Genomic DNA, 26,965 nt, shown 5'->3' on the forward strand with positions numbered 1-26,965 from the left:
GGTTGGCTACCCTACTCTGGGGGACGGGAAAGAGGGAATAGAAAGATGAAATAGAGAGAGCGAGGGGAGGGGGAGGAAAGCCGCGGTGAGCTCGCGGACGCACGCGGAGCGCCTGAGCAAGTCAAAGACGTTCAGATAGGACAGTCGCCCTCAAGAAAGACAGAAGTGCCTTCACAGCTTTGTTAGCCGACGAGCGATGGGGATGGTCTTCAAGCAGCGCCTGCACGGACAACAATCGATCGTCCAGTCGTCGCAATGCGATAGATAATGTTTGTCTTTCCTACTGAAATCGGTGACAGTGGCACAATAAATGTTCGATGGTCTCTTCGCCTCCGGAGACGTCGCGCGCAGCACTGTCAGTCCTTCCAACCAAAGTAGTGTATACTAATGAGGCTTTAGTGTATACCCCTTCGTGAAAGCCACTCCCAACCATAGCCAGTATAGAAGCGATGCCTCACGTCGCTGAAGCCCGGGTGGAGGTCGGAGTCGGAGCAAAGTGTTCAGTTCGTGCAACCTGGTGCGCCTTATATTTGGCGTGTTCCACTCTGTTAAAGCGAGCTTGCGTGCCAGGTGACGAAGCTGCCTTGCAGCGTCTGTCCTGGAAAGAGGAATGGGTACGCTCTGTTGTTCTTGATGTGCCTCCCAGGTAGCTTTGTCTGTTTGATCATTTCCACTGATCCCGCAATGGCTAGGTAGCCACTGGAAAATAATTTCGTGGCCTTTCTGTTTGACGTCGCAGTGAAGTTTGACAATTTCGTACGTTAGCTCTTCGGGAGCTCGATGTCGGAGAACTGACTGCATGCTGTGTAAAGCCGGCCTCGAGTCGGAAAACACGGCCCATGTACGAGGACTCTCTGTGTCAATAAACTGAAGCGCACTGTGCAGAGCCGTGAGTTCTGCAGCCGTGGACGTCGTGACATGTGACGCTTTGAATCACAGTGTTATTCCTCTCGTCGGCATCAACACAGCACCGCCAGAACTGGTCGTAGTAGTCGATCCGTCAGTATAGATGTGTACGTGGGTACTGTATCTCTCGCACAACAGGAGTAAGCTCAATAGCTTTAGTGGAGACGGTGGTAGATCTGACTTGTTCTGAAGTCCCGGAATTCTGAGATGTACTTTTGAGATTGTATGTAATGAGCCAGGGAATTGAATGGGTGGTGCTGTCGAGTGGTTGTACGGAGGTCACGAACAGTTCTCCATATAAGAGACAAAGATTTTCGGGGATCCAGAGACTCGCATGCAGAAAGACATCCATCGTTGTGAAGCCAGCTTATCCATAAGACGCTGTATTTTATTCTGTGTGCATCTGGCCAATCTCAAATCATGAGTGGACTTTGTGCGCCTATACCTTCGTTCCGCACGCCAGCGAAATTCCCTAAGTTTGGCTAGCTCGATGTTGAATTCGGTGTGTGCGGAGATTTTCAAAATCCAATCTGTGACAACCTGTAAAGCACCTTTTATTGCGTCTCCTAGGCTGGATGGTATGTCGTCTCGACAGCCGTCTTCCAGAATTGATTCTAGAAGACGAGTCGATGAGAGTCGATGAGAGTCGAGAGAGTCGTTGAGAGTCGAGAGAGTCGATGCATTGGACGGCTCCGGAGAACTTGGAGTTAGTCAGTCCCTCAATCGTGAGATAAGTGGAGATGTGGTCGCTTTCCCGCGTTTTCAAGTTCGAGAACCATTGAACCCTTGTGTTAAAGGAGCGCGAAACAAATACAAGGTCGAGGCAGCTACTATACGCTGTTCCTCGCAGTTAGGTGGGGCTTCCATCATCTAACAATGTTTTCGTTCAGAGGCAATGGACGCCAATCTTCTGCCCCTCGAGTTAATCTTGGAGCTCCCCCAGAGATAGTGGTGGGCAGGGAAATATCCAGTGATCATCAACGGCTGTGCAGTCATTGTCAAAATTTCACGTAAACACTCGCAGTTTAGACGACTGGATGGTGATAAGTGGGCTCCCAGAATTGTGAAAGGGATCTTCCTTTTCTTCACAGTCAAACCCACGTACTGGTTTTCACTGTCAGGTGACACTGGGTGATGAGCATATGTCAAATCACGGCGTATGGAAACAATAATCTTGCTGCATTGGCCGTGGGTGGAGGACCTAATGCACTCATACCCGAACAGTCTGATCGAAGATGACAGGTTTGCTTCACAAATGACGATGATGGGAAACTGATTCACGAATATAAACAGACGAAAGTAGGACATAATAGACTTAGGTCCTCTGGCGTTCCATGGAAAGAGAGGACTTCCTGTCGAAACGATGTCATCTGGCCCGCAAGTACTGGGCCCAGGGTGTCCAGCACCTGCAGCGTGCTCTGCACCGATGGGATTTTCATGTTGCTGAGAAGAACACGCATAGCATTCATCAGTGACCGCAACATTATTATAACCTGGCGATCATCAGGCGTCGTTGCATCAGCGGTCGTCGATGGCGGCGGTATTCAAAGTGTCTCCGTGGCAGGTTGTGCGCTTGGAAGTGCGGGCCACTCTGGAGGATGATCGAGTATTGCCACTTTCTTCGTTTTCGTTTAATCTTTTCTGGTGGCGCTCCACGTTGATGCAGCAGTCGCTTTGGCGGAAGACGGCGTGTTGCTTGGTGCGGTGTTTCGTTGCGCTCTTCGGTGGCGATACCATCGCCGCCTAAGTGTAGCGGCAGCCTCGCTGTGTGTGGAATGATCCCAAAACATGAGCTTCAGAACTGCGAATCCCTTCCGGACCCACAGACAGTCTTTCGATTAGGCTTCGTGGGAACCATGGCAATTAGGGCACTTCAGGACAGTCGCGCGGACGCCGTCTTCTGAATGGGATTCAGCACACCGCGGGCACAGAACATTGTTCACAGAGACGCTTTTTACATGGCCAATCTTGAAGCATTTGTGCCATTGAAGGGGCTTCGGTATGTAAGGTAATAAGCGGCGGAGGACATAAAAATACATGATAATCAATGATTTTATTAAGTTGTTACCTAATTCTCGCTAATATTTTAATTAATTAATTTAGGGCATATGCTACAATTGTAGGAATGAAGCAAGTCGGTACTCAAGTCATGTCCACATAGCAGAAATTCCAAGACTAGCCCGTAGTTCGCGACATTTCTACTTGCGGAGAATTGTATTGACGTTCTGCGTACTATTTTCCTAGGGGGCCACGATGAGCGCTCTCTCGCTCACTCTGTTCAGGGTGGTGACGGCCGCGTCGTCTGCTATGACGCACCCAATGTTCAAGTCCACTCCGCAGTACCGTGCGCCCAGCGTGGCGGTTTGAGACATTTTTTGTGTTGTTTTTATTGCAATAGAAATTATATGGGCACTCCAGGAGCATTTCTGCCGTTGTCGTCGCCGCCGTCACCGTGGTGTTCCGTATGAAATCCAAGGGCGATAACATCGTCACTGCGCGCCATATGCTGTATGTGCGAGTATGTATGTATGTATGTATGTATGTATGTATGTATGTATGTATGTATGTATGTATGTATGTATGTATGTATGTATGTATGTATGTATGTATGTATGTATGTATGTATGTATGTATGTATGTATGTATGTATGTATGTATGTATGCATGCATGCATGTATGTATGTATGCATGTATGTATGTATGTATGTATGTATGCATGTATGTATGTATGTATGTATGTATGTATGTATGTATGTGTATGTGTGTGTGTGTGTGTGTATGTATGTATGTATGTATGTATGTATGTATGTATGTATGTATGTATGCATGCATGTAGTTCAGCCGACAGTGGTCTGCTCCGGACCACCGTCAATTGCACTTCGCTCTTTGAAGAGGTAGGTCGTGTGTCGAGTGAGCTACTGAACAACACTTTGCAATGTAGTGAACGCGCTTTAAAGCATGGATCCGGGACTATAATGAGGTGCGACACAATGATAACGCATTTCTCTCGCACTTACCACTAAATGGCCACTGAATTTTTATTTTTAGGTACAGACGTCCGTGCAAAAGATAACTGCGTGAAAGCGCTACCAGAGGGTAAATTGCCTGACGCATTACAATTAAATTTAGCTGCTAATTCTCTTTTATCTAGATCGGACGACGTTCAGTCCAGCAGCTTTGTCTCTGGAGCCCTCATTTGCTTGGTACATCGAGAATCACTGGGCATGGAAACATTTCCTGACGAATGTGCACTGAAACTACATACCCCATCTGCCTTCTATTTCTGCGCCAATGTTAGCTGGTATTGTCTTTGAAGTAAATAATGAGTGGTTAAAATTGAATTCAGGGCCCCGATTTTGCAGTGATCCCTTTTCTGATGCTGGTCCTTTTTCGCGCTTCGTCAGTGGTCAGAGCGACGCTCCGCCCGCGTTATCAGCGGGATCAGCCGGCTATGAACAGTGAATGATAAGAGGGCCAAAGAATCGGGTGGAAGCACCACTACAATATCGCAGCCCTTTGTGCATTTACGAATTTACGTGCACACCGCATGGTGCAGCCCTTAACATTTATTTCGGAAGTGATACGCGCAAAGAAAAAAAATGAAAAAAAACAATTGCAACGTAAGATTTATTGGAGGCTGACTCCGGTGCATGTTTTGCTACTGCATCCTTCAATCACACTTGCTTTCAATTCACGACTATGTTTCCGCCGCCTCAGTTTAGCATATCTTATTGATCGGGTGGCATGCCTCCACACTTGGCTTCCCAGTCTTAGTAGAATAACCCGGGCCCGTTTTGAGGCTCTATACGAGCAACGCGAGGAAACTACTGGGTTTGTCGCGTAGAAACCTCACCTTCGAGAATGTGCCGGCGAGATTTGAATGCTGTAGGGCGAGTGAGGGAGTCACAAAATTCTCGAAATTGTACTAATTGTCGGAAGACTAGAACTCTTGCCGAAAGAGAACTTTGGGCGTATTTGGTAGATAAGTTATAGTGATAGAGTGTGTTTAAAAAGGGATTAGGTTTGGGACTGCGTACCCGAACTAACAGCTTTGCTGAATATTGGGTTTAATTTCGCAAGGTTGTGCTAAGTCAGATAATTTTTCCCAATGTCACACTATCAACTGAACATTCCCAAAATGTATTTGTTTGCTCTACGTATTGTTTGATCTTGTAGTTGAGTGCGGGAGTTGGCCGACGTTGCAGGGAACTTAGAGAAATGAAAGTTTGTTTACATCATGTACAGGAATAGAAAAAAATGAAATAACAGTAAAAAGTCATCGACGGCCGGCAGCAAATCGGGCGCTGCGGCCCGCGGCAAGAAGAACGTCTCTCTCTTCCCGATGGTTCTTTGGCTTATACCCCCTTCAGTCCATCGTGGTGACATCATTTTCAGCCAATCGTCGAGCCCGTGCAGGTGTCGTCATGTTCATCCAATCGGCGAGCCCGTACAGGTGCCGTCATGTTCACCCAATCGTAGGGCGCCCGTGCAAGCGGCGTCATGTTCGGCCAATGGGGACACTCCATAGGCTCTATTCTCCGATGGGTGCCTCTATCCGGCGCCGCTCAGCTGGATGGGGCAGGTCGCCTTGAACGACACTCCAGTGCTACAAGAAGCATTTCCCGGGACTAGGACCAACTGCCTCGAACCGTGGACGGGCTCCAGTTGCACTTTCGGGAAGCGTCACGCAGCGGCCAGACTTTTCATTGGGCATTACAATCACGTAAAAGAAAGTAGGGCATGTCATACTTAGGCTGTTTGGTGTCATTTGCCCCGTTTAATCTTCACCTTATATAGGATACTTCCGTTTGGGCCTCTCGGAAACTTATCGAATGGTTAGAGCTCTGCGGGATGCCCCATCAGGTCATTCGCCAGAGCCACAACAAGGCGTACGAGAGCGGCACCTGTACGGCGGTCGTCTGAAGTGGGCTTGAAAATGGCGTGTAATAAGGGGACATTAATTCATATTGAGATGGAAAAAAATAAGTGACACTATGGAGGGGGGGGGGGGAGGGGCTGTTAGAGCTCAACGCTCAAAGAAGGGGTAAGGTTGGGGCTCGTTGGCTGTAAATGTTCAATTAAAACGCGCTTACTGAGCAACAAGAAAGAAGGGAAAGGTCCGCGTGTCTTGTGTGTCCTTTCCATTCGAACCTGGGACCGAATTCAGAAAGCTTCGCGTTCGTAACTGCTGTTTACAGTTGGCCGTTCGCCTTCGCTAATTTAGTGTCCAGAAGAAAAAAAGTGACCTCGTAATAAAAAAAAAAAGTTCAGCCAATTCTGATGCTGGACATTATATTGGCGGAGGCGACCGGCCAACGGCAAACAACACTCACGAACGCAAAGCTTTTTCAATTCGGTTCCAGGTGCCCAACGGCACATGGAACTTTCCGTGCGTTCTTGTTGCCTGTACTGTTGGCCATATGACGTTCCTAAACAAGCATCCTAGTTCAGCTCTGTTCCAAATTGAGCGAGCATTGACTAGCACAGGCCAGTTATCTAGAAAACTCTCTCGAAGCGCGAAATTCTTCTAATCTGACAATTCGCGCATACATGACTCAATATGCAACATGACTGATTATTAAAGTTAGACCAGCCATCCGAATAACTAACGTATGGAACGCACGCTATTGTGGAAGAAAAACACATACAAAAAAGAGATTACTTTGGACCGAAGTGCAGGGAGCTTGATAAAAATGCCTTCGTCTTTTAACGATTTTTTCCTGCAGCACTCTGCCACAAGTTGGTAGCAGCGTTAGCCAGTAATCTACCAGCCAGTAATACATCGTTAGCCAGTAACTGGCTACTGGCTAAGCCAGTAGCCAGTTAGCCAGTTAGCCAGAAAGAAAAGAATGTGTGCCTGCGCGCGTGTGTGTATGTGTGTGCGGAGTGGGGCGGGGTTGATAAGAGCACGAGGACAGCATCGGGGTGTTTGGAGTGTTACGGGCTGGTATTACGAATTTCCTTTTTATACTTTCCACTCGGGTATTACGTGTTGCTCGGCTAACAGGCAAACGGAAAGCCTTAGTGGACATCGACGGTCGTACTTACAAAACAACCCAGGCAGAATATGGGTTCTGCTCACGTGCAGTGCTGCTATAGCGCTATTTTTGACAAGGCCAAGGTTCTGGAGCATGCATAAGCTGCGTCTAAAACTCTCTTATGTATCAAGATACACTTAAGCCATTTCTATGCACTGGCGTGACTGGTGAGCGAAAGGTAAACAGAGCTCAAGTGTAAAGGGCCAGTGCCTAGAGGCCGGCAAAGTATTTTTGTTATTTTTTAAGTCTTGCTCGCGCTGTTCTAAAGGGCACTGACCTTGGCTTACGGCGTACGTTGGTTCCAAATCCGGGCAGAGGGCTCGCGTGGCTGGTGGCCTAACGAGGTCGAGCACAGTGCCGGCAATGGCCACTTCGTGGATCGAGTATTCGAATCGGAGGCCGTCTTCAAAACCGAAGCAAATCTTTCGCCTGGACGTGCATGCCTTGGATTGCTGTTCTCTCGACAGCAGTATGACGAGGAGTTGTGCCCGGCTACTGTTCGCGTTCCCATTGGCGTCGTTGACTCGAGCTTCGACGACAAGGCTCCACTCCGCTGGCCGGCTTGCTCGTCGAGCTAAGCGGAGAAAAGACAACAACAAAAGACAATGTCTATACAGAAGTTGCAACGAAGCACGATACTTTTACGGTATGAAACTGGGGCCGAATTAGCAAAAGTTTTCGTTTGTAAGTGCTGTTTGCCATTAGCTCTTCCGCCATCGCTAATAACATGTCCGGCACCACGATTGGCTGTCGTCTGATCTTACGAAAAGTTCCAGCAGAAGTGCTTTTTCGTGAATACGCGCCTTGATTCTTAATCCCGCCTTCAGTCTCGTTATAGATGGCCCATCTGCACAGAAATTCTGCTAGGTAAGAGAGTTTTCTCAGTTGCGAGCGTTCGGGTGCCCGTCACTAACAAATGTAGCAATCATCTTGATAACTGGACGATCATGGCGGTCCTGACCATGGCGATGGCCAATGGCGTATGGCGCTTTCGTTAGAGAATTTTCGGGAATAGATGCGAAGATATTAGATCTTCACAATATCAATCGCAATATCAATTAATCAATAAATAAATAAATAAATAAATAAATAAATAAATAAATAAATAAATAAATAAATAAATAAATAAATAAATGAGACAGATGGACAGGCTTTTTCTCGCTCTCTTTCTTGACCTAAAAACTCCTTGTCATTGGCCGGTCTCCTTTGTTAATATGTTCACCATCGCGGTTGGTTGGCTTCTGCTCTTGGGAATACGAGACCAGGGCCCGAATTTAGAACGCGTTTGACACGCTACAGTGGTTCGTAATAACAGGAGACAGCTAATTTTGTTAGGGAACATATCGTTAGCGGGCGACTTGGCAATAATAAAATGATTTTATGAATAAAACGCTTAACGAATACTTGGTCAGCCTGCCAACTTTTGTATGGGCTGAGCCACCAACACAAATATGCTTGTGCTTCAACCTGGAATACAAACAAACAAACAAACAAATAAACAAACAAACAAACACAAATAGAACAGATAACTGCAATTAGCACATGCACAAAGACAATTTCACTGTTTTTCGGCAGCTCCTCTTATTTAAAACGTATGTCGATGACTATGAGACCTACCAATAAGCAGGAACATTTGCTACTATAAGCAAGTGGCAAAAAGCTTGTCATTTATGCAAACACAAAGCTGCCTAGGATGCTTGTTTAGACGTTTTGGTTCAATTAATTTATCCCACATCGCGGTTCTTGAGGCGCGTTCAGGTATGCACAAAGTAAGAAGCCTAAGAATGCACACAATTCCGTTTCGTTAAAGCGAAAATCGTAAGCAACAACGTATTTGTGTCAACTCTTCAATTTAATCACGCTTCAGGCAACTACAGGCACTTTATTTATTTAGAAGCCTCAGAGCAATACCCACGCTGGCGCAGGCCATATCCGCCGCCATCGCCGTGAGAGGCACTGTGTAACACTCCCAGGGCCAATCTTTACACAAGTACCCAAGCAATTAGATGGGAGGATGGCCGCAGTGGTAGCCGAACTTATAAAGCACCGCACGCATAATAGGCCAGGCTTCCACGTGCAGCAAGTTGTCTTTTCGTCAACTTTCATTTACCTTTTCATTCACCCTTCAATTTAACATCAAAATTAATTTCCAATATGCCTTCTCTGGCTTCACTGCCTGTTTGCTTCCTACGGTTGTAACAAAAAAAAATAAACGATTTCATTTTTAGCACGCAGTACGCTCACTTTCTAGACAGACAGACAGACAATGAACTTTATTTGATCCTGAGGAGCTTCAGCGGAGGCCCCTATCGGGGCCCCGCGGAAGCCGCTGGCCGCGTCCAAGTCGGGGCAGGAATACCGTGATGTTCCGCCCTTTCTCGGGCCCTCTGGATTGCTCTAGTTGTGTCTGGAGCGATGGGCTCCGGAGTGCCTCTTCCCAGTCGGCTTCGCTGAAGCCGAAGCTAATCGTTGCTTCGCACTCTGGCCTCTGTCTCTTCAATTGCTAGCACAATATGTATGTATAATTCTACGAGGTTTATTGACTATTAGCTGGAATCGCAGCAACGTCGGGTACAGCGCAGAGAGCAGCCGAGCAATTCCAGCCAAGCGCCAGCGCGAGCAAGAACAGCGACACCAACCCTTTGGTCTTTCTCACTTCAGGAAACATGCGGCCGCAGTAACGCTTGTGCTATCTTCTTCCTCACAATGGCCCCCCGAGAGAGGAGTAGCCATACTGGCCACTCACGGTGACGACACAATAAGGGGATCATAATACAGTTTAAGCCGGTTGACGTGCATTGTCTCACGGCTGCGCCGCCGCAGGTCGTCAGATGGAGTCAGGGGTTCGACCACATAGTTTACAGCTGACGTACGGCGACGATCCGATAGGGTCCGTGGTATTGAGCCAGCAGCTTAGGCGAAAGACCGGGGTCGTGCGCAGGTCGTTGTCATGCCGATATATATATATATATATATATATATATATATATATATATATATATATATATATATATATATATATATATATATATATATATATACATCGCAATCGAACGTGAGCTATGCGCTCTGTCAACAGTAGTAGTTGCTGCAAGCTTTTATCTTTGCGACGGAACCTTCGGCACCAGCACTCAGAAGTTGATTGGTCCTGTTGATTCAGCCTGCAACACTGTGCTCATGAAGTCAAAGCGTTTACAGTTCTATTCATCCGCGCTGGGTCAACGATGCAGAGTTTTCTTCGCTTTATTACTCAATAAGCCGAAGCAGCCAGCCTTTTTTTCTTGTTCTTCGTCTACACGCCACATCGCAAAAGCTTGGCAGAAACCTATCTTACGTGGCCTATTGATATGTCATGATTTAAAATTGTAATATGGGCGCAGAGCGTTTGGTCAGAGTTCAATGCAGATAAACTTTGCCGCCGTTCCTGCTTCCATTCCTAAAGTAAATCATTACGAATGGAAATTCCGCCATACGGTTGAGGGACCACGATATCGCCAATGCCAATTCCCGATTCCGTTTTTGCTGTGTGGAAGTTTACTCATGAATGACATCCTGCGTATACAGCGCAGGGTGTCAGCTAACTAACCATGCAGGGATACTGCTGTTGTTTATGCACGTATAAAAAAGAAGAGACTGAGGGAAAGGAAGATGACAATTTAAAAAAGAAGTTTTTGTGTGGCAGATCAGCACCGATATCTAAATACCACAATGAGAAAGGGCAAAACCCTTGGTCAGCCTCCCTATTTTCGCATTATTATTGCTTACACCGCGCACTAAAAACACGTACGAAGAAGAGAGACGACACACGAGCGCTGACTCACGACTAAAAGTTCGAAGTTAATTTAATAATAGGTAACACTTATTAAAGTTAATAAAGTTAACAATAATAATACTTAAAGCTAATAAAAGGCAGAGGCACTCGAACCTACTATCTTTCGTGGAAGTCGAACCCTCGACCTTTAGTGGTACCAAAGTTCAATGGCACCAAAATTGATGATACCACCATTGATGGTCGAACCCACGACCACTCGTGGGAGTCGAACCCACGACCTTTGGTGTTAATTAAGGCAAAGTTAATTACGGCACTTGAACCCTCGACCTTTGGAGGGACCAAAGTTCGACGGCACCAAAATTAATGATGCCACCATTGATGGTTGAACCCACGACCTTTGGTGTTAATTAGGGCGAAGTTAATTAAGACACTCGAACCCACGACCTTTGGTGGGAGTCGAACCCTCGACCTCTGGTGGGACCAAAGTTCAATGGCACCAAAACTGATGATGTCACCATTTATGATCGAACCCACGACCATTGGTGGGAGTCTGACCCGCTACTTTTGGTGTTAATCAGGGCGAATTTAGTTAAGGCACGGTTAATTAAGATATAGTTAATTAAGGAATTCGAATTCACGACCTTTGGTGTGAGGAAGGAATAGGAAGTAACAACGCATTCCAATGAGAATGTCAAATAATTTAATGAATCTTTCGTGAGCGCGCAGGCTTTTCGCCATCATCCTCTTTAGCGTAGGCTAAAGTGACTGTCAATTTTTATTCCAGGAGGATTTACCGCTAGGCACTTGTAGAATAATAGAAAAACCAAATGAAATCTTGTACATTATGTATGCATTGCAGCTTTGTCTCTGCAAACTTATACTGTCCGTCACACAACGGGCGCAGTTTTCGGTGACGCCTGTGTCCGTATTCGCAAAACTTATCTTGCGCAGGTGTACTATTGCGTTCAGTATGCGCTTAAATGCACGAGCCATGGCGAGAGTGCTCTTCGAATCAAGCTGGTGGCGCTAACTTGCGACCCTTCCGAAACAAAAAAGGCAGAGGGTTTCGACATCCTAGCAATGCACATACCCCGGTGCTTTCCATCATATACTCTCCTCGTAGAGCGATAACACGCTGGCCCGCCAAGCAATGCGACGTCTTACCCCTAAGCGCGGCAGGCTTCGTCACAACGCACCACTGCCCAAACTTACTAACTATTCTCGGTTTTTAAAAATCTTTCTCTCTCTCTCTCTATCTTCGGTGAAATTGCGGTGGAGGTATTGCGGGACAGTGTATTATCACTCAACCCTCTCCACTATTTAACGCGATTAACATTCGTTGCCTACTTCATCCGTCTTGAGCTTGCCCGCCCGCCCGCTTGCCTATCTATCTATCTATCTATCTATCTATCTATCTATCTATCTATCTATCTATCTATCTATCTATCTATCTATCTATCTATCTATCTATCTATCTATCTATCTATCTATCTATCTATCTATCTAATCTTACGCCGACCCAGTGAATGAGTGAGTGAGTGAAGAAACTTTATTGCAGGTTCGGCGAGGACGCGAACTCGTCGCGCACCCGGCTAGTTCCACGTCGGGACCGGCAGGTCTAGCCCACCGGCCCGGTCGCGGGTACGCCGGACAGCCAGGAATTGCTTGTCCAGAGCGGGGCTACGCAGAAGCGAGTCCCACTCCTCCTTGATGATCTTGGGGTATGTCGACCCACACTCCCAAAGCATGTGCGCCAGAGTGGAGGTCTGCCCGCAGGACGGGCAGGCGTCGTAGCAATATACGTCGGGGTAAGCCTCCTGGAGAACGGACAGACACGGACATGTGCTGGTCTGTAGAAGTCTAAGCGAAACGGCTTGCGCCCTATTCAACTTGGCGTGAAAGGGTGTAAAGACCTTTCTAGACATGTAGAAAAATTTAATAATCTCGTTGTGAGTAGCGGGAGCGTCCCTGTGGCCAAGTTGTCTACCACTTTGGGCCACTAGGTGTGTGTTCGTGGTCGTGATGTTGACGTGGTCGTTCCATCGTCGTCAGGCCAGCTTGCTCATTCGACTCTTGTCATGCCTTTGTCGTCAAACCATCGTCGTCATACAGGTTTCGTGATATAGTTGTCGTCACGCCATTGTCGTCATACACTCGTCGTCATCCCATTGATCTCATACCGTTATGTATTCGTCGTCATTGTGTAGTCGTCGTACAGTGGTCGTCATCCATTCGTTGTCATGCCGTAGATGTTGTTTCATCGTCACCATTTTGAATCCGACTCCCGTCATGCCACACAGTCACACAGTCGTCGTCATACATAGTCGTCATGCCGCTGTCGTCACACTGCCGTTTCATGATCATCATTTTAGCAACGTCATCCCATTGACTTCGTGCCGTTTTCGCTGTCCACCTGCGTCGTTCCATCGAAGTTACTCTTCGCCATTTTATCGTAATTATGCTGTCGTCATTCAATCGTGATTATGCCACCGCTATGGTATCGTTGTCATTGTGTCGTCGTTACACTGTCACTATCAGGCTTCTGTCATAATACCGTGGTCGTCATGCCGTTGTGGTCGTGCCATCGACGTCTCTCCAGCTTTGTCATACAATTCTCGTTATATCATCGTCGTCATACATGCTTCGTGATGTAGTCGCCGTCACGCCATTGTCGTCATATACTCGTCATCATTCCATTGTCCTCATATATATTCTTTGTATTGTTGTCATTGCGTCGTTTTCATACAGTCGTCGTCAAGCATTCATTGTCATACCGTCGTCGTGATGTCGTCGAGGTTGTTCCATCTTCGTCACTTCGTAACTTCGACATCCCACTATATATATTGTCACTGTGTCCTCGTCACAAAGTCGTCGTCATACCGTTGTCGTCATGCCGTCGTCATACCAGATTCGCCGATCCATCAACGTCATGTGTTCTTCATCATTCTATCGTAATTATGCTGTCCTCAATCAATCTTGACCCGCCGGCGTATGGCTATGACGTTGCGCTGCTGAACCCGAGGGCGCGGGATCGAATCCCGGCTGCAGCGACCGCATTTCGATGGGAGTGAAATGCAAAAACGCCCGTGTACCATGCATTGGGTGCACATTAAACTCCAGGTGGTCAAACTTAATCCGGAATCCCTCACTATACGGCGTTCTTCACAATGAAATCATGGATTTGGCAAGTAAAACCCCAGAGTTTATTCAATTTGTTCAATGCTAATTATGTCGCTGTTGTCATGCCATCGTCGTCATTGCGTCGTGAGATAATCGCTATCATACGTCCGTGGTCATACCATAGTAGTCATGCCGTCGCGGTCGTGCCATCGTTGTCACTCCGGCTTCGCCATCCGGTTGTCGTCATACCGTCGTCACGTCATCGTCGTCATGTACTCGTCGTCTTCCCACTGTCTCGCGTCGTCGTCGTCGTCGCCACGCTATCATCGTTATACAATTCGTCATCTCATTGTCGTCGTACCGTTGCCGTCATACCGCCTTTGTCATTGCACCGACGTCATTCCATTGTCGTCACTGAGTCTGCGTCATACAGTCGTCGTCATGCCATCTGGGCGACCTTGACAAACGAGCGTCATAGCACAGTGAAATGACACTGCAGTATGTCGCATATAGCCGAAGCAACGGAAGTCTCAGAATCGACACTACAGATCTTAAATAAACGTGACTTTAGAAATACGGTGCGTCTCTACATTGCTCAATACTAATAGGATTACTACTGACAGTCTTGGTGAGATGAGTTCTGCTGTAAATAAAGCCGACCCAGAGAGCACCCCGGCCACGGCTCACGCGTTGCAGCTCATACTGCAGGCAATAGGACATCGAAAGAACGTAGTCCTACTCATACCCAGCGTACTTTTCCAAACATGGCTTTGCGTTTGCGTTGGCCTCGAGATGAAAGCTGGTAGTTTCGCTGCCAAGACAGATCATGTACTGTTCTGCGGTCTATCAAGCTACACAAAATGCGATGACAGCGGCACAATTACCAGCGATGCATAGCGTCTACCTGCTACTCGCTGCATCCACTGCCCGAATTGTAGCCAAATTTATTAGTAGATTTACTGTTCGGGCCCAATTTGTTGCACTTTTAAACAATAAACTCTTTCACTGAGTTCGTACAGAAGCAACGGAAAACGAGCTTCCGCTAATGCGTTCCACAGAAATTGCAAACGAAAACACATGACGCAATGCATCTAAATGAGCTTCTGCGATGGCGAAACATGTCAGAAATGCCGGTGTTATCCTGACTGACGGGGAAACCCACGCACCGGCACGCGAATTGCTGCCCTCATACCCGATTTTCGTGTTTCGCAGCCCTCTTGAACGCCGCCGTTCTCCGAAAAGAGTGGCGAAGCAATGACAGCTGTCACAATAAGGAAGTCTGGGGAGGTTAAGCTGAATATTCTAGATTGTTCCCTGTTTCAGCAATGATGTCCGAGGGAGCCTTCCAGCACGAGTCGATACCCGCTAGCGCCAAACATGCACGTGCATTGGCAACGCGGATTCATGGTATATACTGCAACCCTGTTTTTCGAACGTCTGCTCCATTAAGTAAACTTGCACTCGAGTATCCTGCATGTGGAGTGCAAGAAATGGCAGTCATCCCTCTTGGGCGAATTGTGAATATCAGAGCCCATTAGTGAAGAGATTAAACCATTCCTGCGTGAGTCATATACGTATATGGCCTGTGCCCCTTTCTATTGCTTTGCTTACTTCCGAATGGTTATTTCTTGCTCATCTAACGCGCCACTCGTTGTTTAATAGCCAGAGCATGCTGTTTTACATATGTTAATTGTGTTGCTTGCGCAAAGTGCGAACACTCAGCCCTCAACTAACGCGTCACACGGCCACGTTTACGCTCACAAAAACAAAGCGGCATATATTTTTTGTTTTAAGTATTTCATGTTAATCGTGCCTATGGTCATTATTTTGGCAGCCTAGAGTATATACTGATGAGGATGAGCCAGAGGGAGTGTAGCGCACACAAAGTAAGACTGAGGAGTCATTATATGGATACTTCCAAACACCACGACGGTATTGACGCACCCAGCTAGTGTGAAGGCGACCTCAGAATGCTGTACCCGAGGGTTATTTTTGCAAGTGGTCTCAGATTATTTTTGCTCGGGCTGATCATTTATGTGCAAATTTTATGTGCGAGGATTTGAGCACGAGATCGTGGCTTCGATTCCTGGCTGTGGCATCTCTATTCCAATGAGGGCGCAGTGCAAAAAATGCTCGCGTACTTATGTTCACGTACACGTTACAGAACCCCACGGGGTCAAAATAAATCCGCATCCTCTCCTAACTTCTCCACCCCTAAGAGGGCACGCCGACATTTATTCGAGTGATGGGTTCAAGAACTGTTTTATTTGCACACTTGAAAAAATTAGCGACACTACACGTTTTACATTAAACATCTGTGTTTAATGGCATAGGTAGGTCAGCAAGAATGTGGAGTTGAGAGCCACATCCCGAAGAAGGCAAAACACTTATAGAAGGCAACCATCTTCTTCTCCTCTGTGAGCAACTCGGCATTGTGATTTTCGTCACTATACGTGTATATTCTCCGATAGCGATGTCAGCGAATTCAAATACCGAGCTGCTCCCACAGAAGGCGAACTTTGAGGGCTAAATGTACCACAGACAATAGTCGACGCAGAATTTCATTAGCAAGAGCAGCTGACGCATTTGATTCACGGGACTATTGCCAATTAGACGTTGAGAAACACTTCGGGAATAAATACTGATTCTATTAACTGGGATGTTTATCAATTGTTTCTAGAGTCGTACTTGTTTTTTTGTATTTCTTTTCCATCATGGATAATATCAAGTTTATCGACAAGCTTAATTCCTTTGCAAGGGTAGAGTTTCGGCCTTTTTGGTGTGGGTGTCATGTTATCAACATATAACGCTTGTCTGAGTCTTATCTCCTGCCATTGTCTCAATAACTTTGCGCTACATACTAGACTTTTCCCACTTTATGCCAATTATATGTTGCTCCATTGTTGAGGAGGAGGAGGAGACAAAGGGGAGGAAAGACAGGCAGGTTAGCCAGTGTAAGTACCGGCTGGCTACCCTGTGCTGGAGAAAGGGGTAAAGGGAATAGGTAAAGGAATAAAGGGTAAAAGGAAAAGGTAAAGGGTAAAGGTCTCCATTGTTGAGACCACTTATTCAGATCAAATAGACTAATTACAGAGTGAAATGCAATGGGATGACAAAAGCAGAGCGACGGCCATCTAGCTAATAACCATGTTAAGCACTAACAACCACGCGGGTGGTCTCTCTTGGCAAAGTCGCCGATCTTTATCCACCAAATAACGTGTCATCTATGCACTCCATAATGGCCTATTAACCGAGAAGGCCCGTTAGGCGCCGCTAATCGGGCTCGATCGAGACGTTCGCGTGGCAGCGTTCCACAGCTGCGTGCGCATCCACACGAACTGCTCGCGCTGCGGCCGCCGCTTGTCCCGCTGCCCCTGCGGCGAGAACAGCGGCGCGGTCAGCTCCCGATGGTCGGGCTGCCGTGACGGCAGCTCTCATTAATTGCGCCTGCAGCGAGGGCCGGCGCTATCGTTCTCGCGCTACACCGCGTCAGCGAGGCCGTCTATGAGCGCGGCGCTGTCGCCTCCCCTGGTGACCCGTGCTGGCGATGAGCGACGACGCGCGCTGCAGATGGTCCCTTCGCGGCCATCGCCGCATGGACCAATCACGCTGCCCATCGGGGCATTGACACGGCCGGGAGTTGCCAAGAGTCGCCTGCACTCGACGCCGACCGCCCGGCCGTCACAGGTCAACCGCAAAGGACATCGCACCAGTGCACCCGCGCCGCTATAGTCTCTGAGCACATCTGAATTTCGCATGCCGTCAGCATTATATTAACCGAAAAAGTGGTATGTTAATATCACCGCCCGCCTATCAGCACGTGTGTAGCGATGGCAGAATCGACGGCAGTGCTGCGTGCCACGCGTTACAGACAACCATAGGGGAGAGGGGCCGCTCTTTCCCCATATCGTACCACATCTCCAGACAGCAGACCGAAATGAGTAGCGATGATTCAGACCTACACATTTAGAAAGAAGGTTGTAGTAGTTACTGACTTTAGGGTTGCAAACTTTCTTCACAATATAGCCTACCTAGGTAGGTAGTGGAAGTAACGTTAGTAACTCAAAATAGTAAGCGTATACTCGCGAAACTCGCAATGAGGTCGCAACCGTTATTAATGTGCTCACTTATCAACAAAACACAACTGCATTATAATAACCAGCAGTATATGGGAGGACCTTTTAATTTATATGCGCGATTTCGACGATTAAAATAGGTAGATTCAACTCTCCCGTTTCGTCCGGAAGACTCCTGAGTTCCGACTAATCCTCCCGATTGTACGGGAAGACTGAAAAACGTCATGCAGTACAGCCGTATCGCAATTGCCATTATGTGCTAGTTAGCTAGCCGAAGTCAGATTTAAATCCAAGCCATTTATGAGTAGTACAGTGAACCACAATATAAAAAAAAAGAAAGTTCTATTACCCTCTATGTGTAGGAAGTGTAGGCCTAATTCATTTCACTTCAGACCGAGATATGCTTTGAGGCATGCGCGTAGGGCAAAGGTCTAATATGTATAGCATAATAAAAGGTTTTCTTAAGAGAGCTTCGCCGCTGTACAGATGTAGTATGCAGTGAAGCATATTAAAAGTGGAGCAAGGCCGCGGTCACGGGACATCGCATGCGCCATCTCCCGTCACAGTACGTGCGCTGAGATTTCTGATAGCTGTACTGACAGCCATTCAGCGCTGCTTCTGACGTTGCTGTGGCCCAGAAAAAGAGAGCGAATTATTCGTTATTTTCCCGCTATTCACTCTGTTCGATGGTCTGCCAGCATAGCGGCCACGTAGGAAATAATATTTGGTCCGTGAAGTTATAACAACGTCTCTCGACATCATCATCCTTTCGAAAAATATTCTGCATGAACGTGTGACATATTTTTTTCGGTATACTCCCTAGTTCTCACACATAAAAAATTTACTCGCCATCCCGGCCCTGCGAAAGTGGATGTCCAGTGAAACTGTTGAAAACCACCACTACAACTACTGAGGGGGGCATGCAATGCTTTATTGCCTTAGAGTAATGGTAGTAATGGTAATTCAGAGCAATGGTAGTAATGAGGGTAATGGTAACTTTGGCAGCACGCCGCCGCTTCTCGTATAGCCGTTTTCTTTTCCCTTTGCCGCTCCTCGTATTCACGCTGCTCTTCGGGAGTTTTAACTAACTATGCGCTGCGTATCCATAGTGGTGCTACAACAACAATGAAATTAGTTGCTGGGCTAGTTCTATTATATAAGAAATGCTAGCGACGTTACTCCCCACATCACAATCTGCCGTCGCCGCGGCAGCTTGTGCAACAGTAACCTTTATCGGGAACCGTATATAAGGGGACAGCACTACCTGCTTCGCATTGTTGTCAGGAGCGCCTCATCATCAATTATGTGGTTCGGATGCTTGTTTTGTGCTTGTTCGTTATTGAAACGAATGGTGGTCTGAATGTTATATGTGCGATTCCAAGGAATGCATGTATTTTTCTCTTTGCGGAGTGCTTGACGCCTTGCAGTGGTACGAGCTCCTGCCCGGCACTGCAGCCGGGATCGGCCCACATTTTTGCTGACGGACGCGGACACGAAAAACGCCGACCAGCGATAGGCTAATAGCTTTGCCGCAAAACTGCAAAACTTCAAAGATTGTTCAGTTGTTGCAATGAAGATGCAAGGCCGACGTGACGGCGACTGACGTGGTGTGCCATCCGGCCCTAAATATACAAACGCGACAGGGTGTCCATCGAGTAAGGCCGTTGAGGAGCAACTGTTCTTCCTCTAACGGCTCATACGGCCGTCTTCATATTTAGATTCAGATTACGGAACACAAGAGGCCTGCGTTTCGCTTGTGTGCGCAAGTCGCTTGGGTCCTAGCGAAATCCAAGCAGAATTTGTGTTCTTAGGTATACGCAAGGCCGGTTTGCGTCCCTTAATCTAAAACTATTTTTTTTTTGTCTGCGGTGGCGCTAGAGAGATGCAAGCATGATACAGCGAGGCTAGAGAGTAATTATGCTAGCGATGTTTATTATGCACATCCTCCAACGGACAAGACTCGTCTTTCATTTAGCTCGCCACACTTAAAGAAGGTGGTAAGAAGGAGAGTATTTATAAGTTTTGAGAGCGGTTTCTAGTGTGCATGCGTCGTTCGAGAACGAGCGGCCATAACAAGTGAACTAATTGCCTGTCCAGAACTATTTCTGCACACATGCTTGATACAGTGGCAGGGTATGGCTTAATAAAGTTAGAGGCAGGTAGCATTGGCGAAATAAAGAACAAACAAACATGAGAACATGAAAAAGAAAAAGATAGCATCATTTATCCACAGACGCGACACTTTTGCTATTGTAAAAAAAAAAAAATGCACTAAATGTGGCGCCACCTGTATTGATAAGCTGCCTGAAATTTCCGTTCAAACTCACTCCTCCTTTTCGGTATGCTTAAAACAGAAAAAAGGGGTGGTGGTGCAAAAAAATAACGTCAAGAGTGTGTGCGCGTGGTTGTCGTGAGCGAAAAAAGTTACCAGTCAGGTTACTCTATCGCATGGCAGAAAATATACTACGCGTGAGATAAACTGGAAGACGCGCCTAAATGATAGATGAGGATTGCGCACAATAACAGTGCCTCCTGACGTGGAGACGGTCATCAATATTCTTACAACTGGTACGTGCATCAATATTCTTATATTTGGTACATGCAGCTGCTAACGAAATTCGCCTTCGTGCTCTGAAGAAAGGACAGAAACCGTAGGAAGATTACTCCAGGACACATGCATGGTTAGACAGAAGAGCGATGAGAGCATAAATGTATTTTCTGCTCTTGTATTACCGGGAAAGTCGTCTCTCTGGATTTGGCCAAAGCGATCTATGCATCGTTAAAACCGCGCTGCGTTCTGTGCGGCTACTTGAAGTATCGTTCACTGAGCTGCTAGATGATTAAAGAAAAAAGAAACACGACCGGTACATAAATACTGCCAACGTATTCTACTTGCCTAACTATAGGCGGACAACAGTGGTCCAGCCATGTATATCAGTGACATAGGTAGGATATCTGCTATAAATAATTTTGTAATACCGGACGTTAGATCATTCATCGACAAACGGTCCGGTTTCATTTTCGAGCTTATCATAGAAACGTTTGCAAGCAAAACAATGTAATACAACATCACAGACGACAAGAATAATTTCGCAATAATACTAACAGTTCTGTAGCATTCTCGTAATCGGCGTGTGATTATGAGGATATGCCATAACTTACATTTATTAATCTGTAGACACAAGATAACTTGCGTGTAGTGCAATTATTGCATCGCAGAAGGTCTAAGTACTTCAAAATAAAATCGAGGCGCGACGTATAACTGCCGCCAAAAATCTACAAAGTCAATTTACGAATATGGAACGGCCAAACGGCTAAAGAATAAAATGACAGTCGCGAATTACTCGCACGTTCACATAAGGTTGAATAATACACCTAGTCGAGCAACATAAGTTTTTGTTGCATTGCAGCGTCAAGGGATCATTTCTGGCGATGTAAATTTAAGAACAGGCGTATTTTAGAAGTAAAAGTAATTAATTAATTATTTAACATTGTTAACCCTCTATTGAGGGTTTTTACCGGGAGGGTTAAAAAATACACAGGCATACCAGGTAAACAAGTACATCCAGAGGCAGCGTAATCCTTTAAATACATATATAAGGATTGTTCGAACTGACAAACATCGCTTGAGTTAACAACAAAGCTTGGGAACTCATTCAACAGTTCATTTACGGCTGGAAAAAAATGAATCGCGAAACAGACAACTGCGAGCAAAGTATGACTGTAAAACATAATTGTGATTAACACAAAGGCTTCGTTTCTCTGGGAGTGTTACATACAAATATTTATCAATTTTAAGTCGTCCATACAGCCCCTGAAAAAAAGAAGATTTTGATCCGATTCTTTAGCTTTCGTGCTTGTAGCGGTTTCAATTCGCAGGACTGCAGCATTTGTGTGAATAACCCACGGCACTTGGAACATATGCCGCGCACAGTGCTGGCGTTGAATTTTTTCTGAATTTGTTTTTAATCCTTCTTTATGCGGGCGACCGAGGCATATTCTAGCAACGGCCTAATGAAAGTCTTGTAAGCGATCAGCCTTATATACCGCGTAGCTTGTTCTAGTCTCTGCCACAAGAATCCTAGTCTCTGATTCGCTTTCGAGCACACGCTTTCTATATGCGTATGCCATGCCAGAGTTTGCCTTATTGTAAGACCTAGATATTTAATTTGACTAGCATGAACTAATAAATTACCGTCAATATGATAGCTAAAAGGCATAAAGTTTACTCTTTTAGTGATATGCGTACCCGTTGATTTAGTGTAGTTGATTTCCATGCCCCAAAGGTTGCTCCACTGACTGCAATTATCTAGGTAGACAACAGCTAATTCTCAGTTGATCCTCCACATTGGTTACGGTACAATAAATTAGACAATAATCCGCGAAAAGCTTCAGCTTAACCGGTCATTCAACTACACTTGCAATATCATTAATATATATCAGGAATAAGAGTGGGCCCAACACCGAACCCTGAGGAACACCTGAAAGCACTCGAAGTGGACTCGGTAAACTGCCATCCAAACGCACTGACTGTTTTCGATCATTTAAATATTCTTTTATCCAAACCACTAGGCTTTCTTCGATAGCATTTTCTGGAAGTTTAAAGATGAGCTTATCACGACGCACTTAATCAAACGCTTTTGCAAAATCTATACAAATGACGTCAATCTTTTTCTGGGAATTTAGGGCTGCGGCGAAGACATATGCACTGTTTAGATTAGTGTGTAATGGTCGACAGCCCAACTCGGAATAAATGGTGACAGGAGGAAAGTAAACTATTTTCTTCGAAAAAATTGTTTTGCGATGATGTGCTCTATGAGTTTACAACATTTGATGTGAGTGAAATATGACGGTAATTACTTGCAAATGTGCGATCACGGCCTTTGAATACCGGTATGACAATGGCACTGCGCAAGTCCTGTGCGAAAGAATGCTTACGCAGTGACTTTTTGAAGATTTAGGTAAAAGGATACCCATTCGGCATAGCGCTTCGAAAATTCAGTAGAATTCTCGTCGGGCCAACTAGACTTTTTTCCGTTAAATTCAGGAGTAATTTAAAAACTCCCTCTCGAGGGATTACCAGTTCTTCCATTGGATAACGTATCATGCGCTCTAGGTTTTCGCCTCGCTTCGTGTTTGTATCGCTAGAAAACACAGATTAAAAAAAGCACTAAAATGTTCGGCAATGACTGCTGTCTTTGTCAAAGTTTCAGCCCTGGTTACCATTTCATCAATGTTATCTTTTCTGTTACTGAAATACCTCCAGAACTTTTGTGGGGAACTTTTAGAAAACCGCTCAATGTTTAGTCGAAGAACTGTTTCTTAGATTTCTTAGTTTCTCAGGCGATTTAGCTTTCTATTCATGTGAATAATGCCACTTTTAAAGCCAGAAATGAGCCAAGGTCCAGAGGTATCAATGCGATTAACATTCTTAGGATACTTCAGGCATGTTCCGGTGTCTGTCCGTCCATGTCCGGATCTAACCGTTTTCCTTTCATACAAACTTGGGTCACTTGGTATTCCATGGTATGATGCGTACAGCATCGAGCTGCTGTGTTGAGGGAACCGTGTTCGAAACCAACCGCTGGATAAACTTGGGTCACTGAGTATGTGACACTGAGTATGTGACACTGAGTATGTGTCGCTCTTCAATTAACCTCTTTAACACCAACTTTAGTCACTGGGTATCCGCCACTGTTCAACGACAAAAAAAAGATCCATTACATTTCTCCGGTGCTGGGTCAAATCGACCCCACGTCATATATTTATCCATGCAGTCTTGCCTGAATTCACACACGCGCGGGCTTTGCGGCGGCGCTGCTGGATGGCGCAGTTTATCCAGAGAACTTGACCTATGCCTAACACCGTGGTCCAGAGCGAAGCGCCAGAGAAGAGCCTGGTTTATCTACACGCCCAAAACATGCCGCGTTTTCGCGGTGGGAATACGGTGTGTCGCTATATTGCTTTCATGCTAATCACAAGAATGTCGACATTCATCGTGAGATGGGTTCCGCCGGCATTTTTACAGCGAAGATGCCTATGGCTACGAGATTTTTTCGCGTCCGTCACGTCGATAGACAGCCCAGTGGGCCGATTACGGCGGCAGTTCAGGGACAGGAGCAATGGCTCATACCCCCGTAAGGCACATGCGTACATACAGCGCAGCTTTCGTTTCTATATGAAGCGCAAAAATGAAAACATCCGTGATACCATAGAGTTTCATACAATAATCACTAGAGGGAACTCTGGCATTATAGTAGAGAGTATTAGAATAGGGGCCCCAAACAAACAGCGTCGAAGCCACTTCGCATGCGCGAGACGTAAACTACGCTTGGGTTTTGCGTCGGGCACGCTATTTCACTGATTAAGCGGGGTCCCCAAAAGCTGTGTGTCAAAAAACATGGCGGCACCCTTCGAGGCGACGGCTCTAACCTAGAACCAAACTCCATGGGTTCGATTCGTGGTAACGCATCAAGTTCGCCAGCTAGAAGTGACTGCGGTTATCGCTTTCTCTCAACTAGCGTGCGTTATGAAGATTGATTAATTAGATGCCGCTGATTCCGAATTCGATTGTCGCTTTTATGGCTCGTACGCCTAACACGGCTTAGCTTGGCTGGTAAAGGCACGTAAAGTTGGTTACTCGAAACTAACCGGAACTATATGCTTGCTGCTAATAGAATAACCTCGAAATTGTAATTAAACGTGGAAACACGAGTGTGAAAATTACTTTTATCATGAAATGGTACGTTTTATTTAATTATTCATAATAGCGTTTCTTTGACGCCAAAGTGGCGCTGCAGGCGCTATCCGGAAACGCGGATCCCTATTCTATAAAGCTCTTCACTTCTGCGTGCCCCAATGCTAACACCCGCAAAGCTCTTTGGGGCGTCAAACTTTTGGGGCCCCCCATTCTAAGGCTCTCTGTTGTCTACGGGCGCTGCAATGGGGGCGGTTGAGCCAGCATGGGAATTACGGGAGGTACACGGTTTTGCCTAAACTTCGTCCTTCTGGCTTCAAGCGCCTTCGGGACTTTGAAAACTAGTTATTTTCAGCAAGGTACTGTGTTATAAACAATTAAATAAACATACTTGAAATCGTCCGACGGAAGGATTCGAACACAGAGCCTCTAGCACAGAAGCCCGACATTGAAACCATTACGCCATGGAATTATGCATTGACAAACGATATGAAACGCCCCTGTGAATTTATCGTGGGCCAGTTAATGCCTTGACACGCTTGGCGCATTTCGATTTGGCCACGTCGACAAGCTCAATCGTAGCAATTAGTAGCGAATGTGCGTGTTCGCAGCGCCTTCTGCATTTAGGAAAGTATAGATTGCTCTGAAATTTACGGCAATGAAGTCATACAAAGCGTAATAAACGAATCTACAAGAACGTCTGAATCCACAAGAACGAAGATCAGACAAATCCATGTATTTCCCATCATTCCCCTGGTCGCTCAACGATTGCAGCGCCAGAGTTCCTTCTAGCATACCGTAGAGAACTCTATGCGTCAAACCACGTGATTGATGAGGAGATGGGCGCACCTCCGCGCTGATCAACGTACGTCGCCGCCAATCCCTCGGCGGTGGTCGTTGTCTGAGACTTTAAAGGGACACTAAAGGCAAATATTAAGTCAAGCTAAAGTGATATATTAGTGCTACAGAATATCTAAGGCGTTAATATTATCGCGAACAGAGCCTTAATAATCGAGAAATTGAGGTTAATGCAGGAGACATGATTAGAGACTGCCCCGGGACATTCAAACACTTGCCCGATGACGAAGGCACTCCTCATTTGTATTATGTCACTAGTAATGAACTGCTCGTTGCAAAAAACATCATTGTGTTGTATTATAAGCCGAAATAAAATGCTACTTGTCCAGTTCTATTTCATCCTTAAACAAACGAACTCATTGAAATCACCCTTCACAACGACGCGGGCGGTCGAAAGGTTTCGTTTCCGCTCGACTCCGCGCCGCCCACGCTTTCGCGTTTCAGTAATTTCGTTGTCGCGTAGTGCTGCACTGGTTTTGCTGGCTCGCGAAACTCGCACAAACTGCAAGTAGCAGAGAATGGAGAATTCAACTTCCATATGATGTCGCGGGATGCCCAAACGCTCTACGCCCCTTGACCAAAAAGCAGCTGCAGCGGCGAATGCATCGCTCTGCTTTAAAAGCACTTCTTGCTGGGCTAGTTGGTAGCTGTTCATTATAAAATATAAAGACGCCAAATAAACGGACCCAGACAAGAGAAGAGAACGGGACAGGGCGCCCTGTCCCGTTCTCTTCTCCTGTGTGTGTCTGTTTATTTGGCGTCTTTATATTTTATAATGAGCATCGCTCTGTATTGGCTCGGTACCGCCGTCTGTCGGGCGCCGTTTTACTCACCGACGGAAGTAAAGGGTGGTGATGGCGTATGCAACGTCACCACTCCCCCGATTGGGTGGCGAGAGGTTTGAATTTAGAAAAAGTTATTAGGACCCTTCAGATGCACTTTTCTCGTAAACGAAGTCTTTTTTTTTTTGGCACGAAATAAGCGTTACGAGGTTTCTAGAATGGTATTTAAACAGTCTACGTCTGCTTAGTATTTGCCTTTAGTGACCCTTTAACGTTGCCATCTCAAAACTAGAAACAAAGCAGTTGTTCACCCACTTTGTGGAAGACTTTGGCCTCGGTTACTTCAACAATACGATTCAATCAACTACTGTACACGGGTCACGCATCGCTTTAGCTTTGACCAAAAACATTTGTCAAATAAGAACGGAAAACATCTGTATGTATCATAGCGAGCACAAAGCAATTCTTGCAGCAATTTCAAAGTAATAAATAAAATCAGGGTTTTGTAAAGTGCACTGAAACGTGTGTTTGTGTCATACATCACTTTGAAGAGCAATATGCGTAATGGGCGCACATCATGGGATCAGTGCTTGACAAGTTGCCGTAGATTAGGAGCAACATATATAATATTTCGCTGACCAACCACCGTCACAGAAGTGGACTGGCGGATATTTTTGGCTTTGAGCTGTGCGGTAGGAAAATTGATGCCCACCGAG

The 26,965-nt window shown here is 46.1% G+C and overlaps 1 protein-coding gene across 1 annotated transcript in view; it reads right to left on the reverse strand.

Annotated features, from left to right (window-relative positions):
- LOC126548022 (uncharacterized) overlaps positions 1–26,965 on the reverse strand; it is a 177,250-nt gene that overhangs the window by 100,899 nt on the left and 49,386 nt on the right. The window contains exon 3 of the mRNA XM_055063307.2: positions 7,222–7,518. Coding sequence (XP_054919282.1) covers positions 7,222–7,518 — 297 coding nt within the window. The remainder of the gene's footprint in view (positions 1–7,221; positions 7,519–26,965) is intronic.

The sequence above is a fragment of the Dermacentor andersoni genome, chromosome 1 (assembly GCF_023375885.2).
Source record: "Dermacentor andersoni chromosome 1, qqDerAnde1_hic_scaffold, whole genome shotgun sequence".
In the NCBI taxonomy this organism is placed as follows: Eukaryota; Metazoa; Arthropoda; class Arachnida; order Ixodida; family Ixodidae; genus Dermacentor; species Dermacentor andersoni.